General features: G+C 40.9%; 1 protein-coding gene across 2 annotated transcripts in view; it reads left to right on the top strand.

Annotated features, from left to right (window-relative positions):
* The window catches only part of MRC2 (mannose receptor C-type 2), a 183,580-nt gene that overhangs the window by 83,544 nt on the left and 83,691 nt on the right, over positions 1-16,345 (top strand). For both annotated transcript variants that reach the window (XM_073582332.1, XM_073582333.1), the window contains exon 3: positions 6,321-6,494. In XM_073582332.1, coding sequence (XP_073438433.1) covers positions 6,321-6,494 — 174 coding nt within the window. The remainder of the gene's footprint in view (positions 1-6,320; positions 6,495-16,345) is intronic.

Here is a 16,345-nt window from a genome sequence, read left to right as displayed (position 1 = left end):
CTAGAACAGGTGCTCTTGACTATAAGGGGTACAAAAATGGATTGCTTGTGATAATTTTATCATTCGCAGAGATAAAGTCAGTGATAGTCTTTTCTCAATGCATTGAGATGTAGCAGCATTTTTTGCTCCTCAAAAGATTTAATTGTATCAAAAAAATCATCTTGATCCCTATTAAGATGGCCATGCTCTGCTTGATCTTGTGCAAGAAAACGACATTTGACGGTTAAGTTGCGAGCAAACTTGTTCACATCTAGCAACGTGTTAAAAAGATTAAATTCATTGGTAGGGGAGAAGCCTAGAACTTAACTTAGTAGGGAAATTTGTGCTTCACAAACAATCACACTTCCGTTTTTTTAAATCCGTCCAAATCCGTCGTTTTCCGTTAAAAAACGAATCCACCATGTTTTTGGCGGATCCGTTTTTTTTCCCATAGACTTGCATTAGCGGCTACCTCGGATCCGTCAAAAAAATGGATCCAAACGGATCCGTTAGCATCCGTTAGCGGCAAAAACGGAAACGGATCCGTTTGGCGGACACAAAAAACGGATGTGTGAAACAGGGCTAACTGGTTAAATTCCAGACTGGTGGTTCTATTAATGCCGATCTTTCTGGAAGATTTAAAAAATAGCAAAGATTTAATCAAAGGAAAGTCAGACAAAGGCGGCACTGTTGTCCTTATGAATGTTGGACTATACCAAAAACTAATTCTATCAGATTTGGAAAATAAAAACGTTTATAAAGAAATTTCTTCCAGTCCGACTACTGAATATAACTTGGAGTTATACAACATCATTCAAGAGGGTTTTCACATGAGGATTTTTGATTAAAAAAAATTGAGTACTATTTGTGTAATATCCAATGACACCTTTTATATCACGCTTTTCCCAAGATACACAAGGGATTTTTTTCCACCTCCCATAAGACTCATAGTGTCTGGAATTGGATCAATAGGAGAACATTTAGGAGCATGGGAGGACTCTCATTTACAGCCCCTAGTGCAGGAGATTCCAAGTTTCATCAGTGACACTGAATATATTACGATTTTTGACATTTTTTTTTGGAAGGAACATTATACCTGGCTGTCATGTGATGTAGTTAGCCTATATCCTTAATTTCCTCACAATGTGGCACTCAAATGTCTCTCATATCATCTGGACACATACAGTTTGTACAATAGGGAGACTAAGGATTTTCTCATTTTGGCAGTGGATTTTTTACTCAACCACAACTACTTCACCTATGTGGTAACAGAATTGATCATTCTATAATCAATACCCCCCTTTATTAAACCAACTGCATGTAACTCTATATTAAACGCAAAATCATGTAATAAATAACTTACCTTATAGTGAATTTAGAAGATTGAAACGTAATTGCTCCAATACTGAAATTTTTGCAGATGAAGTGGTAAAAACACATAAATTAATGCAACGAGGCTATTTTAGCCATAATTTGAATAAAGCAATAAAAAAGGTTTCACAGCGTGATAGAAGCGAACTTTTGATGCAAAAAAATTCTAAAAATAATAATATTTCTAACAATTCAGTTACTTTCAGGACAAAATATAGTCCTCAATTTACTAATATTATTTCTATCATTAAGAAATATCTTCCCACTAGCTGCTGGCCTGATTCTAAAGCATCGGGTACTCTAGAATATGGCCAGCGGCAGATTAAAATAAAAAATGTGATATACTTACCATCCGACGGCCCCCGGAATCTGTCCCTCCTCTCCACGCTGCCGGCATCTTCCGTTCCCAGTACTGCTTTGCACGAAATACCGCTAATGACGTCCTCTCGCGAGAGCGCGACGTCATCAGCGGTATCTCGCGCAAAGCAGTACTGGGAACGGAAGATGCCGGCAGCGTGGAGAGGAGGGACAGATTCCGGGGGCCGTCGGTAGGTGAGTAGTTCACTATTTTTTATTTTAATTCTATTTTTTACACGTTTATGGTACCGAGGGTCCAAAGGAATCTTTTCTCCTCTGGACCCTGGGTACCAGCTAGCGCCGAGCATCTCCGGCTGCGTCGCCGCTGATGCCCGTGCGCCCGGAGATGACCTGCGGCAACCGTCGGCAGATCAGTGGCTAGCACCGCTGATCTCCCGATGGCACGGTAGCGGTGGCGTGCGTCCTGCTAATTGCGGACTGCGCCTGCACACTGCACCTGTTGCTGATTGGTTGCGGCCTGGCGGGGGCCTGGCGGCCGTGACCAGTCAGCGCAGCGGGATTTCAGTTACAGACAGACAGGATAAGGCGTATATATATATATATATATGTTAAACTTAGACAACAATTTAAAAACAGTGATAAATAACAATATACGTTTTTCAGCTAAAAAAAAGCACCAACTTTAGGTAATCTTTTATCTCCCAGCTTTTTTTTTCCAGTAACTCAGATGTCAATTGTAAAACTACTAACTGGTTGAATACAAAAGGTTTTTACAAATGCGGAGCCAACAAATGTAAAGCATGTCAATATGCTGTGATAACACAAAGTTTTTCATCTATACATAATGCAACGGTTTTAGCTATAAAAAATTATATCAATAGCAATACATTTAATGTTGTTTATATCATTCAATGTACTAAGTGTAATTTACAATATATATGGTGTATAACCTGTCCTTTAAAGATTCGCATTAGATGGCATCTTTCAGATGCGGTTAACCCTAAGGTTACATAATGGTAATTTGGATTCTTTTAAGTTTAGTGGCATTGAAAAGGTTTTTAAACCTCATAGAGGAGGCAACCACAAACGAAAATTATTTAATAGAGAATCCTATTGGATTTTCATATTGGGTACTCGTACCCCTCTTGGCATGAACGCTAGATGCGATTTAATTAAACAATATTGAAACTTATATGTGTTATACCTTGCATTTCCATTTCACTTTATCTATTAATTTGTCAAAAACATTTATAGGATAATAGTCTGTTTGTATTATTCTTTAAGTTTTATGTTTGCTACTTCATTTGTTTTTATCAGGTGTATTTTTGCATATGCTAATTTAATCACAGTCAGGTGGTGTATACCACAGGGAGGCACGCCGTTTTTAGATCCTAGTTCTGACTTTGAGTCAGATCTTGACAAAGACTCACGTCGAAACGCGTTGATCTGTCCTCATGGAGCTATAGCTGCCTGTATGATTATGTGGAATTGTTTCCCTTTTTAAAGTACCGTAACTAATGAATAAAATCATTTTTTAGCCATTCCACGCTGGATTTTTCCCTTTTTTTTTTTTGCACTTCACTAGTTGCTCTGCCTGGATCCGTGCGGGGAGTTGGTCTGGATACAAGGAATCAATAGAGGTTTTGGTAGGCTGACTATTCCTTTTTCTTTTTTTGAGTTCTAGCCACTTGTGCCAAGTGATTCTCCGGATTTGGTAACTGAGAATCTGGCATCCAGCTAAGGATTGCTTTAAATTGACCCCTGCTAGATAACATTTTCGTGTTTTGTCAGTTCAAAGATTAGAGTGTCCAGAATGGGGAGGAAAGTTTCCACCTTGAACTTTTCACTTTTACTGAGAGGACCTCTTCTATTGATTCATCATTATTATTTCCACTAAGATGCACACTTCGTTTTCATTCCCGTTTTTTCTCATCACGGTAATCTGTATCTGGACACATACCCCTGGCTTTGAATTCATATTTTTTTAAATTTGTCTCTAGTTTTCTTAAGATAGGTTTTAAGAAGAGTTGTGGCAACAAAGATGCCTCTTCTCTGCTCCATTCAAATCATTACGTTTCATTTCTGCTGAAAGGGTTTTTCACCTGGTGGCAGAAGGGGAGTCCAAATATATTAGGCTTCGAGCACATTCAATAGTGAAGAGACTGCTCCTTTTTCTCTGCTCTGACCCCCCCCCGGCGTAATATGCTACCATTTCACAGTTTGCCTGTGGGGCAGAGGACGGTTGAACCAGGAATCTCATCTGACCTCTGTTAGCTGAGATAAAAATCTCTTCTATGCTATGTTGGTGAAAGAGGTCGCACACTACTAGGTCACGGAAAGTAATAACAGGAATCCCATGAGGGCTGCTGCAATGCCAGAAGGTGGAATCAGACAAATATGTCCACCTCAGGCAAAGGCCACATCACCTCCCACAATCAATTGTACACCGGAGACAACAAGGAGCAAACGATGAATTGCAAAAAAGTACATAATTTTATTATTTAGATCATATAAAGTGCCAATTAATGCAGATGACAATCATGCCCACAAAAACCCACTCCTCCAACCAAGGTGGATAAACCCCCTGATACTAATAGGCCCCACAGATGTGTCTGTAAAGGTTGGATAATCGCCCTCCTATGTAGCACCCAGTGGCAGGAGATACACATATATAGTCCTGGGGGCAAACACAAAAATGAGGGAGAAATATATAACCCTCTCAAATCATCCCAGGAGTACATGTCGTGTGTTCAGGGTTGGCAATAAATCCAGATAATGAATCAAAATGTGGGAGCTTACCAGAGGGGGTGGGAGGAGATAGAACGCCTGGCAGGATGCCCCCGACGCATGTTTCGCGGCACACAGAGCCACTTTATCAAGAGGAGATAGTAAATAGGTCTCCGCAGGATCTTAAAATACCCCCTGACCCTGGTCACATGACCAGGATCAGCCAATAGATGCGGCGCTAGCGGCGCATGCGCCGTGTGGACTGCAGGTCCTGCAGCTCAGAACGGATGTCATGCAATGCACTGAGCGCCGGTCAGGAGGCCAGCACGCAAGCGCAAGGCATAGAGACACCCATCTGTCAGCAGGACGCCAGCCACCACACAGCAATGTGCACGGCCACATGATATTGTATATATTTAAATAGCAGGGTACATAACCAATATATGGGTCAACAAGGAAACATAGTTATATGTGGAAATCAAAAATATATTACAATGCAAAGAGCTTATCATAATATGTGCATTAAAAGCCACAAATACATCAATCGCAATTAACAGAAAATACATATACAATGTCCCACACATGCTCCCGTACACGAATCCTAAGCTCTCTTGTTGTCAAACCGACATATATCTTCGGACACGGGCACGTGGCGTAGTAAATTGCATTCGAGGTCCCACAAGAAATTATTTTTCTAATTTGGAACTCCCTTGTCCCGTCTGATGAGCAGAAGGTGGAGCAGCGCAGGACATTGGCGCAGGCAAGACAGTGACCACACGAGAATGAACCACAAAGGGGACCTCTGGTACCAAAAAAGTTGCTAGGAGATGGGACATAGTGGCTTTGGACCAATAAATCATGACGATTTTTGGATCTGTGAGGCATCACGGAGGGGTTGCGACCCAGGATGGGCCCCAGGGTAGGATCCGTCCCAAGGACTGACCAGTGCTTATTCAGTATGGCGCGCATATTGTGCCAGTCATGATTGAGTGGATATGAACCGAATTGGTCCATCTCCTACTCTGTCCTTATTTCTCTTCACAGGGTGTAATAAACTGCCTCATGGAGTGTGTCTAGCCCTGTCATAGCCAAATTTGATATTCCTCCGGCTGTAGCCGCGTGCCAAAAAACGATGTTTCAAATCTAAGGCTTGTTTTTCAAAAAGATTATCCGTAGAGCATATTCGCCGCATCCTGAGAAACTGTCCGACCGGGATGGCCCTAATGGTGGCTGGATCATGAGCAGAGGTGGCATGTAGCAAAGAATTAACAGATGTGGGCTTCCTGAACACGTCCGTCTGGATGCGCAGGTCAGAATCAACATCCAGACGCACGTCCAGGAAGTCCACAGTCCTAGCATCAGACACATATGTGAGTCGAATATTAAAGCTATTATCATTTAAAATGCTCATGAAGTCCCCAAGCTGGTCAGCCGTTCCATCCCACAAGAATGCTTTATTGGTGAAAGAGGTCGCACACTACTAGGTCACGGAAAGTGCCCATCGGCCCCATGAGTAAAGATGGTCCTGGGCCGGGTCAGCAATCTGTGACCACTGGACAGGAGGCCTGCAAATCTCCTTCCCACCTTCCATTCTCGACTCTTCTTTTGATTGGCCAGGCTAGCACGACATCATGTGTGCGTCATACCACAATGATGATGTCACGCCAGCCTGGAAAATCAAAAGAAAGCCAGGAATGCAAGGTGGGAAGGAGATTTGCACGCCTCCTGTCCAGTTGTTACAGATTGCTGACCTGGCTGATAGACCGGAGTACTGCGATTCGATTCTCCTAGCTCTGCACTGAGCAATGGTTTAATACTCCTTTGGTCAGCTTTTCCTTCCTTTCTGCATTGACTAATCTTCCTCGTTGACTCTGTTCTTGGAGTGTTATTAAACTATGTATATAATCTTCTCTTTCTTTATCTAGATATTTACACTATTCAAGGAAATTCCAATGGTCGCCCCTGTGCAATCCCTTTTAAGTACAACAATGAATGGTTCTACAGCTGCACTAGAACGGCACGGGAAGACGGACATCTTTGGTGCGCAACCACTGTTGACTATGGCAGAGATGAAAAATGGGGTTTCTGTCCTGTAAAAAGTAAGTTGGTCTGAACTTTGAATTGAGATAACCACAATATATTATCTTTTCAGTCTTGTCAAACTTAGATTGGTCCTGCAAGATGAAACTGGTAAAACCATACAATATTGCTAATATGTAATAAGAAAAAGAAGTGATTATAATCGCAATTCTCTTATGTTACTGGCAGACATGGGGATGGCTATAATGGCTCTGCACATTACTTGGACCATCATATATCAGCTTTCCTGACCCTTGTGAAAATGACTAGGTGGATATTGCATACCAGCCTTAGAAATAGTCTCATCCATGTACTCTGATCAGCTGATAGTCAACAACATCTGATCTGGATATGGGAATGCATATTCTGTAACAGGAGTATGTCATCAGACAATGACCTATTGTTTAAATCAAGTTTCTCTATTTAAATGGATTTTTTAAAAAATGTGATTTTTTTTTTTAATAGATCAGTATACATATGTAACAACAGCAGGTGAAATAAGTATTGAACACGTCACCAATTTTCTAAGTAAAGTAAATATATTTCTAAAGGTGCTATTGACATGAAGTTTTCCTCACATGTCTGTAACAAATGATCCAATCCATACAGGCAAAGAAATCAACCCATAGATGTCCATAAATGAAAGGGGTGTTCCCATCTCGAAGATACTAATAAGTAAGGTACTCAATCTCCATGGCGTGTACACACGCTCACCACACAAGACTCCATTGCTCAACAAAAAGCATGTTCAAGCAGGTTTAAGGTTTCCTCAAAAACATTTAGACAAGCCGGTGAAATACTGGGAGAATATTGTCTGAACAGATAAGACCAAAATTGAACTCTTTGGATGTCATAATACACACCATGTTTGGAGGTCAAAAGACACCATATATCTGCCTAAAAACACCACGCCAACAGTGAAGTTTGGAGGTGGGAATATCATGATGTGGGACTGTTTTTCAGCATACAGCATTCGCAAACTTCATGTTATTATCATATCACATTTATTTTGCTTTTTTTTACCATGGCCACTAGGCTTAATATTAGATTCCTACTTTCAATTCTTCACATGTGCACAAGCAGAAACTAAGATTCTGTTTGTTTGTATAGATGTGTTTTCTGGGCATGCTCTAATCTGGGCAATTGCCTTTTGTAAGGGAGGATCAGCTGCGACAGAACCTTTTGCAAATTGTGGCTTCTCAGTTATATATTGTATATACAGGTGTTACAGTTAATTGTTCTCTATTTAATCTCACAACCTCTCCCTTCCCCCTATCTGACCACCATCTTCTCACCTTCTCATCCTTGTCCTGCTCACCTGCCCCCCAAGTCCAGCCACTAGCACATCCTCTCAGAAACCTCGCACACCTAGACATCCACTGACTCTCAGACTCTCTTCTACCTCTGTCCTCCATATCTTCACTACACAACACGGATCGTGCCACCGCTTTCTACAATACCACCCTCACATCAGCCATAGACTCAGTCGCTCCTCTCATGCATGGCAAAGTGCAACAAACCAATAGGCAACCCTGGCACAACAACCTCACCAAAAAACTTCGACAAGCATCCAGGGTCGCGAAGCGGCGTTGGAAGAAAACACGCCTGCCAGATGACTTCACTGCTTTCAAACAAGCTACACTAGCCTTTAAATCAGCCCTCACCTGTGCTAAACAGACCTATTTCACAAACCTTGTCTCTTCATTATCCCACAACCCAAAACAACTGTTCAGCACATTCAACTCTCTCCTCCGCCCACCACTGCCACCTCCAACTCCCCTCATCTCTGCTGAGGACTTTGCTACTTACTTCAAAAACAAGATTGACCAAACAAGGCAAACCTTTACAGTTCAACCGCTCCACATACCAGACCTCTGCCCTTCCCTAATAACCTCCCTCTCCAACATCACTGAAGGAGAGCTTACTCATCTCCTTTCCAAATCATGCCTCACCACTTGTGCACTTGACCCCATCCCTTCACACCTGCTCCCCAACCTCACTAACCTGATCATTCTAACCCTAACCCATCTCTTCAACATATCCCTAACTTCTGGCACCTTCCCCTCTGCCTTCAAACTTGCCACCATAACACCCATCCTCAAAAAATCAAACCTTGACCCAACTGCTATGCCCAGTTATCGCCCCATATCACTGCTCCCATTTGTTTCCAAACTCCTTGAACAGCATGTCCATGCTCAACTTTCCTCTCACCTCTCATCTAACTCTCTCCTTGACATCCTGCAATCTGGCTTCCGCCCCCATTACTCCACTGAAACTGCCCTGACCAAAATTACTAATGACTTACTCACAGCCAAAGCTAACAGACAGTTTTCCATCCTCCTCTTTCTTGACCTGTCCTCTGTCTTTGACACAGTTGACCACTGCCTACTGCTACAGATTCTTTCTTCCCAGGCTGCGCGTGGCCTGAGCTGGTGATGGTGTAACACGCACGGCTCAGGATCTCTGAGGAGGCATCTCCTAAAGCGACAAATAAAGCAAAAGAAAATCGCTCTCCGATAACCCACGGAAGGATTGTTTTCTTGTTACTCAGAATTACATTCTGATACCCCTTGTCTGAGCTTTGGACATTAAAGACATTTTTGAAATCTGAGGCCTTTTCCCACCATTTTACTGCAAGGTGACACCATTTTGAACCATGAGTGAAAAAATCCTTTCCCTGCTCCCTCCATTACCCACTGGCTGTCCTTGTCCTCAGAAAAAGTATCTCCACGCTTGTCTACCACATTTTAAAGATTTTTATTGTCTTTTGGAGATATTTTTTTTACAAAAATCCTGTCATATACCAGCTGATTGGCGGAAGGATACAAAATAGTCCCCACTCTGTGCCTAATCTGACAGGATTTCTCTCGTTGCATAATTAAAAGACATTGACTTTTTTTTTTTTGGGAATCTCCTCTTGTCTGTTTTAGACCCTTTGGAAGTCCCAGGGTGTCCTAATTTAGCTATATTCCCCTGCTTTGTGCGAGGCTGCGGGAGCTATAACGGCTGCGGAGGGATCTCTTTCATCTCAGCGTCCTATCTCAAGTACGCCATTTTCCTGTCATAACAGATCTGTGAGGCGGAAAGACACAAAATAGTTTGTGATTTGTGTCTATTTCTATGTTACCTCCGCTCCCCACCGCTGCTGTGCGGCTCCACTGGGGTGATCTGCCTTTCTTCAGCGGTGCCGTGTATCAGCTGCCGGCTCCCCTGTTGCATATTTTATGAGCAGGGACTGACGTCACTGAGCCATGCGTGAAGACTAGGATTTTACTGTATGCATCATACAATATTAAAAGTGCCATCTGATTCTGTGGTGTATCTCATTCCTCACGGTCCCTTTTATAAAAAGGCATAGGAAGACACAAGAATTTTCTATATTTTTAACGTTTATTCAGTATTAACATCACCAATAATATCAATTCTCTCTAATATAATTCCTGCAAGGCAGGATTAAAAAAAAAGGGCACAAGATTAGTCACGAGGCTACTCCAGTGTCCAAATCAACGAAAGGGTCTAATACGACTCCTCAAAAAGCACAAAAATTTCAGGATTCTTAGGCTAAGTGCACACGTACCGGAACTCTCGCGGAAATTACCGCGAGAATTCCGGAATTCCAGTCCGCGGGAAAATCGCATTTTAAATTCCCGCGGAAAAACTAGCATTTTGCAAGCGTATTTAGCTTGCAAAATGCTAGCGTTCTCCAAGCGATCTGTAGCATCGCTTGGAGAACTGATTGACAGGTTGGTCACACTCGTCAAACATAGTGTTTGACGAGTGTGACCAACTTTTTACTACTGAGGCCGCCTATGGAGCATCAGTAGTAAAAGATAAAATGTAAAAAAAAAATAAAAAATGGTGTTATTCTCACCCTCCGATGTCCCGCGCATCCGTTCCCAGTAATCCTTTGCGAAAATGCCCGCGATGACGTCCGTTCTCGCGGGATCGCGATGTCTCGCGGTTATTCGCGATGACGTCGCGCGAATGACCGCGAGACTTCGCGATCCCGCGAGAACGGACGCCATCGCGGGCATTTTCGCAAAGGACTACTGGGAACGGGAGCGTGAAGAGAAGCGGAAAGACTGCGCGGGACGTCGGAGGGTGAGAATAACAATATTTTTTATTTTTAAATTCTATTTTTTACAGGGATATGGTACCCAAAGCCCGGAGGACAGTCTCCTCTCCTCCGGACCGTGGGTACCATCCGCAATTGTTCTGCTTACTTTTCGCATGGTGTGCACAGCCACATGCGGGAAGTAAGCAGAGCAATGCATTCCTATGGGTGCGGGATCGCCGCGATTCCGCAAATTAATGAGCATGCTGCGGTTTTTACCGCGAAGCGATTCCGCCGCGGTAAAAACCGCAGCATTAGCACAGCATTGCGGAATCCCATAGGAATGCATGGGATGCTTATTTTTCGCGTTTTCGCGGCAAAATCGCGCGGTTAAAACAGCCGCGGAAACGCGAAAAAAACGCCACGTGTGAACTCAGCCTTACAGTTCTCACTTTAAAGATCAAGTGGATATCGTTAACCCATTTAAGGCCAGATCTCCTCATAAAGAGGTCATGGATACATCTCTCTCATCAAAAAGGAAAAATCCTGTTAAAACTTCTGAAAAATTCACATCGCCAGCCGACGCTTCAAGTCCTGAGTCTGGAGATAATTCACCAAACTTTTTGCCGGAAAGGTCAAAATTTAAGATGGATAACACCAATCCTTCTCCTTCCCAAAATCTGGATGTTATATCCATACACTCTTTCATGGATACTTTTGCCCAGAAAATGACGTCCAGTATGTCTCAATCATTTGAAAACCAAAATAAAATTTTACAGTCCACCTTGGATAAATTTAGCAGCAGGTTAGACAACCACGAAAAACGGCTAACTGTAGTGGAAGAACACACTACACTGATGATTTATCAAAAGACACCCATGACCTCAAATCTGAATTTCACAGACTTAAAATTAAAGTTGCGGATATAGAAGACAGGAACAGGCGAAACAACTTGAAAATAACAGGAATACAAGAATCTATCTCACCGAATAAACTAGAAGACTTCGTCAAGACAATTTTCAAAAAATTACTACCGACACTTACAGACCAAGATCTCATCATAGATAGGATCCACAGACTTCCCAAACCACGGAGTATCGATAAAGATCTACCTAGAGATCTACCTAGAGATACCATCTAAAGGGTACACTTCTTCAAGATTAAGGAAAAAATTCAACAATCGGTTAAAGATCAAGGAGGTTTTCCAGAACCCTATGCTCACCTTCAGCTATTTACAGATCTTTCAAAGGAAACGATTGAAGGAAGAAAGTCTTTTAAGCCAGTCACTTCCACCTTGAGGGAAAATAATATCCCCTATAAATGTGACTTCCCACTTAAACTATTGATAATCTACAAAGGAAAGACGACCGTCCTATTCTCACCTAAAGAAGGAAGAGATTTCCTGTCCTACTACAGGATACCTGACCGCCATAGAATCTCCAACTCTCAAGACCCTGGGTCCTCGTCAGAGAAGGGATGATACAACGGAGAGACCTGCCCAATATATTTACTCACCTTGTTATAAGGCCTTTCTACACTTCTTGATTATTTGGTCAATGTATTGTACTGTACTGCTTATTATTCTTCTTTCCACAGGTTTTCTCACTTGTCTACTACTTTATGGACTCATATCACATGAGATTATTTTCCTTCTGGGAATAGTGTTGTTATGCCAAGGAATGCCTCCAATGGGATTCATACACAAACTTTCCCCACTAAGGAATTAGAGCCTTCCAGATTGGTTCTTCCTGAAGGACAATTTTGTTCTTATTGTTTTTGTGTCTCTTGTTTTTGGTTTCAAATAGGTATATAGTTTGAGGTTTTTTTCTTTTGTTTCTTTCTTTCATTTTCTCTCCCCCTTGCTTTCTCTCTCTCTGTTCTTTCTTTCTTTTGCTCTCTGTTCTTTCTTTCTTTCTTTTTCTCTCTCTGTTCTTTCTTTCTTTCCCTCTTTCTTTCTCTCTGTTCTTTCTTTATTTCCCCTTGTTCTTTCTTTTTTTATTTCTTTATCTCTGTTTTTTCTTTCCCACCCCTTTCTTTCTTTCTTTCTCTGTTCTCTTTATCTTTCTGTTCTTTCTTTCTCTCTCTGTTTCTTTCTTGCTCTGTTCTTTTTTTCTTTCTCTCTCGCTGTTCTTTCTTTCCTCTCTGTTCTTCCTTTTTCTCTCTGTTCTTTCGTTCTCTCTGTTCGTTCGTTCTGTTCTTTCTTTCTCTCTCATTCTTTTTTTCTATTTTTCTTTCTTTCTCTCTGTTCTTCCTTTCTCTCTCTGTTCTCTCTCTGTTCTTTCTTTCCCCTCTTTCTTTCTCTCTCTCTGTTCTTTCTTTCTTTTCCCTCGTTCTTTCTTTTTTTCTTTCTCTCTGTTCTTTTTTCCCTCCCCTTTCTTTCTGTTTTTTTCTTTCTCTCTCTGTTCTTTCTTTCTCTCTCTGTCCTCTCTTTATCTCTCTGTTCTTTCTTTCTTTCTCTCTCTGTTGTTTCTTTCTCTCTGTTCGTTCTTTATTTCTTTCTCTCTCTGTTCTTTCTTTCTCTCTCGCTATTCTTTCTTTCCCCTCTCTCTGTTCTTTCTTTCTCTCTCTCTGATCTTTCTTTCTTTCCCTCTTTCTTTCTCTCTCTGTTCTTTTTCTTTCCCCTCGTTCTTTCTTTTTATTTCTTTATCTCTGTTTTTTCTTTCCCACCTCTTTCTTTCTCTCTCTGGTCATTTTCCTTCTTTCTCTCTCTGTTCTTTCTTTCTCTCTCTGTTCTTCCTTTTTCTCTGTTCTTTCGTTCTCTCTCTGTTCGTTCTTTCTGTTCTTTCTTTCTCTCTTTCTGTTCTTTCTTTCTCTCTTTCTGTTCTTTCTTTCTCTCTCTCTTTCTGTTCTTTTTTCTATTTTTCTTTCTTTCTCTCTGTTCTTCCTTTCTCTCTCTGTTCTCTCTGTTCTTTCTTTCCCCTCTTTCTTTCTCTCTCTGTTCTTTCTTTCTTTTCCCTTGTTCTTTCTTTTTTTCTTTCTGTTCTTTCTTTCCCTCCCCTTTCTTTCTCTCTCTGTTCTTTCTTTCTCTCTCTGTCCTCTCTTTATCTCTATGTTCTTTCTCTATGTTCTTTCTTTCTCTCTGTTCTTTCTTTTTCTCTCTGTTCTTTCTTTCTCTCTGTTTGCTCTTTATTTCTTTCTCTCTCTGTTCTTTCTCTCTTGCTGTTCTTTCTTTCCTCTCTATCTGTTCTTTCTTTCCCCTCTCTTTCTCTCTCTCTGTTCTTTCTTTCCCCTCTTTCTTTCTCTATATCTGTTTTTCCTTTCTCTCTCTGTTCGTTCTTTCTTTCTCTATCTCCTATCTTTCTTCTCTTTCTTTCTCTCTCTCTGTTCTTTCTTTGATTCTTTCTTTTTCTCTTTCTGTTCTTTGTTTCTTTCTCTCTCTGTTCTTCCTTTTTCTCTCTGTTCTCTCTGTTATTTCTTTCCCCTCTTTCTTTCTCTCTCTGCTCTTTCTTTCTTTCCCCTCTTCCTTTCTCTCTCTGCTCTTTCTTTCTTTCCCCTCTTCCTTTCTCTCTGTTCTTCCTTTCTCTCTGTTCTTCCTTTCTCTCTGTTCTTTCTTTCTCTCTGTTCTTCCTTTCTCTCTGTTCTCTCTCTCTGCTCTTTCTTTCCCCTCTTTCTTCCTCTCTGTTCTTTCTTTCTCTCTGTTCTTTCTTTCTTTCCCCTTTTTCTCTCTCTGCTTTCTTTCTCTCTCCTTTCTTTCTTTTTTCTTTCTTTCTTTCTCTTTCTGTTCTTTCTTCCCCTCTTTCCTTCTCTCTCTGTTCTCTTTCCCCTCTTTCTCTCTGTTCTTTCTTTCTCTCTGTTCTTTTTCTCCCTCTGTTCTTTCTTTCTCTTTCTTTCTCTCTCTGTTCTTTGTTTCCCCTCATTCTTTCTCTCTGTTCTTTCTTCCTTCCCCTCTTTTTCTCTCTGTTCTTTTTCCCCCTCTTTCTCTTTGTTTGTTCTTTCTTTCTCTCTGTTCTTTCTTTTCCCTCTTTCTCTCTTTTCTTTCTTCTCTTTCTTTCTCTCTCTTTCTGTTCTTTCTTTCTCTTTTTCTGTTCTTTCTTTCTCTCTCTGTTCTTCCTATCTCTCTCTGTTCTTTCTTTCCCCTCTTTCTTTCTCTCTCTGTTCTTCCTTTCTCTCTCTGTTCTTTCGCTCTCTCTGTTCTTTTTTTTATTTCCCCTCTTTCTCTCTTTCTTTCTCTCTGTTCTTTCTTTCTCTCCTTTCTTTCTCTCCTTTCTTTCGTCTTTCTTTCTCTCTCTGTTCTTTCTTTGCTTCTTTGCTGCTCCTTTCTCTCTCTTTCTGTTCTTTCTTTCTTTCCACTCTCTGTTCTTCCTTTCTCTCTCTGTTCTTTCTTTCCCTTTTTTTCTCTGTTCTTTCCTTCCCCTCTTTTTCTCTCTATTCTTTTTGTTTCTTTCATTCTTTCCCTCTCTGTTCTTTCTTCCCCTCTTTCTTTCTCTCTCTGTCCATTCTTTCTTTCTGTTTTTTCTTTCTCTCTCCTATCTCTTTCTTCTCTTTCTGTCTCTCTCTGTTCTTTCTTTGTTTCTTTCTTTCTCTTTGTTCTTTCCTTCTTTCCCCTCTTTCTTTCTCTCTGTTCTTTCTTTCCCCTCTTTCTTTCTATCTCTCTCTCCGTTCTTTCTTTGCTTCTTTCATTCTTTCTCTGTTATTTCTCTCTGTTCTTTCTTTCCCCTTTCTTTCACTCTGTTCATCTTTCTCTCTATATATATTCTCTCTCTCTGTTTTTTTTCCCTTCTTTCACTCTCTCTGCTCTTTCTTTGTTTCTTTCTCTCTCTCTGTTCTTTCCCCTTTCTTTCCTTCCCCTCTGTTTCTCTCTCTATTCTTTCTTTTTCTTTCATTCTTTCCCTCACTGTTCTTTCGTACCCCTCTTTCTTTCTCTCTGTCCATTCTTTCTTTCTGTTTTTTCTTTCTCTCTCCTATCTCTTTCTTCTCTTTCTGTCTCTCTCTGTTCTTTCTTTGTTTCTTTCTTTCTCTTTGTTCTTTCCTTCTTTCCCCTCTTTCTTTCACTCTGTTCATCTTTCTCTCTATATATATTCTTTCTTTCTCTCTCTGTTCTTTCTTTCCCTTCTTTCACTCTCTCTGCTCTTTCTTTGTTTTTCTCTCTCTCTGTTCTTTCCCCTTTCTTTCCTTCCCCTCTTTTTCTCTCTCTATTCTTTCTTTGTTTCTTTCATTCTTTCCCTCTCTGTTCTTTCTTCCCCTCTTTCTTTCTCTCTCTGTCCATTCTTTCTTTCTGTTTTTTCTTTCTCTCTCCTATCTCTTTCTTCTCTTTCTGTCTCTCTCTGTTCTTTCTTTGTTTCTTTCTCTTTGTTCTTTCCTTCTTTCCCCTCTTTCTTTCTCTCTTTGTTCTTTCTTTCCCCTCTTTCTTTCTATCTCTCTCTCCGTTCTTTCTTTGTTTCTTTCATTCTTTCTCTGTTATTTCTTTCCCTCTTTCTTTCTCTCTGTTCTTTCTCTCTGTTCTTTCTTTCCCCTCTTTCTTTCACTCTGTTCATCTTTCTCTATATATATTCTTTTTTTCTCTCTCTGTTCTTTCTTTCCCTTCTTTCACTCTCTCTGCTCTTTCTTTGTTTCTCTCTCTGTTCTTTCCCCTTTCTTTCCCTCTGTCTGTTCTTTCTTTTGCTCTCTGTTCTTTCTTTTCTCTCTGTTCGTTCTTCCTTTCTCTCTTTTTGTTCTTTCTTTCTCTTTTTCCTCTTTCTCTGTTCTTCCTTTCTTTCTATTCTTTCTTTCTCTGTTCTTCCTTTCTCTTTCTATTCTTTCTTTCTTTCTCTCTCTGTTCTTTCTTTCTCTGTTCTTTCTTTCTCTCTCTCTGTTCATTTTTCCTTTTTCTCTTTTTGT

This window comes from Dendrobates tinctorius, unplaced genomic scaffold, assembly GCF_039654945.1.
Source record: "Dendrobates tinctorius isolate UK_male_01 unplaced genomic scaffold, ASM3965494v1 ptg000071l, whole genome shotgun sequence".
Taxonomy (NCBI): Eukaryota; Metazoa; Chordata; class Amphibia; order Anura; family Dendrobatidae; genus Dendrobates; species Dendrobates tinctorius.
The sequence above is the reverse complement of the archived record's forward strand: the minus strand, read 5'-3'. Positions and strand labels throughout refer to the sequence as shown.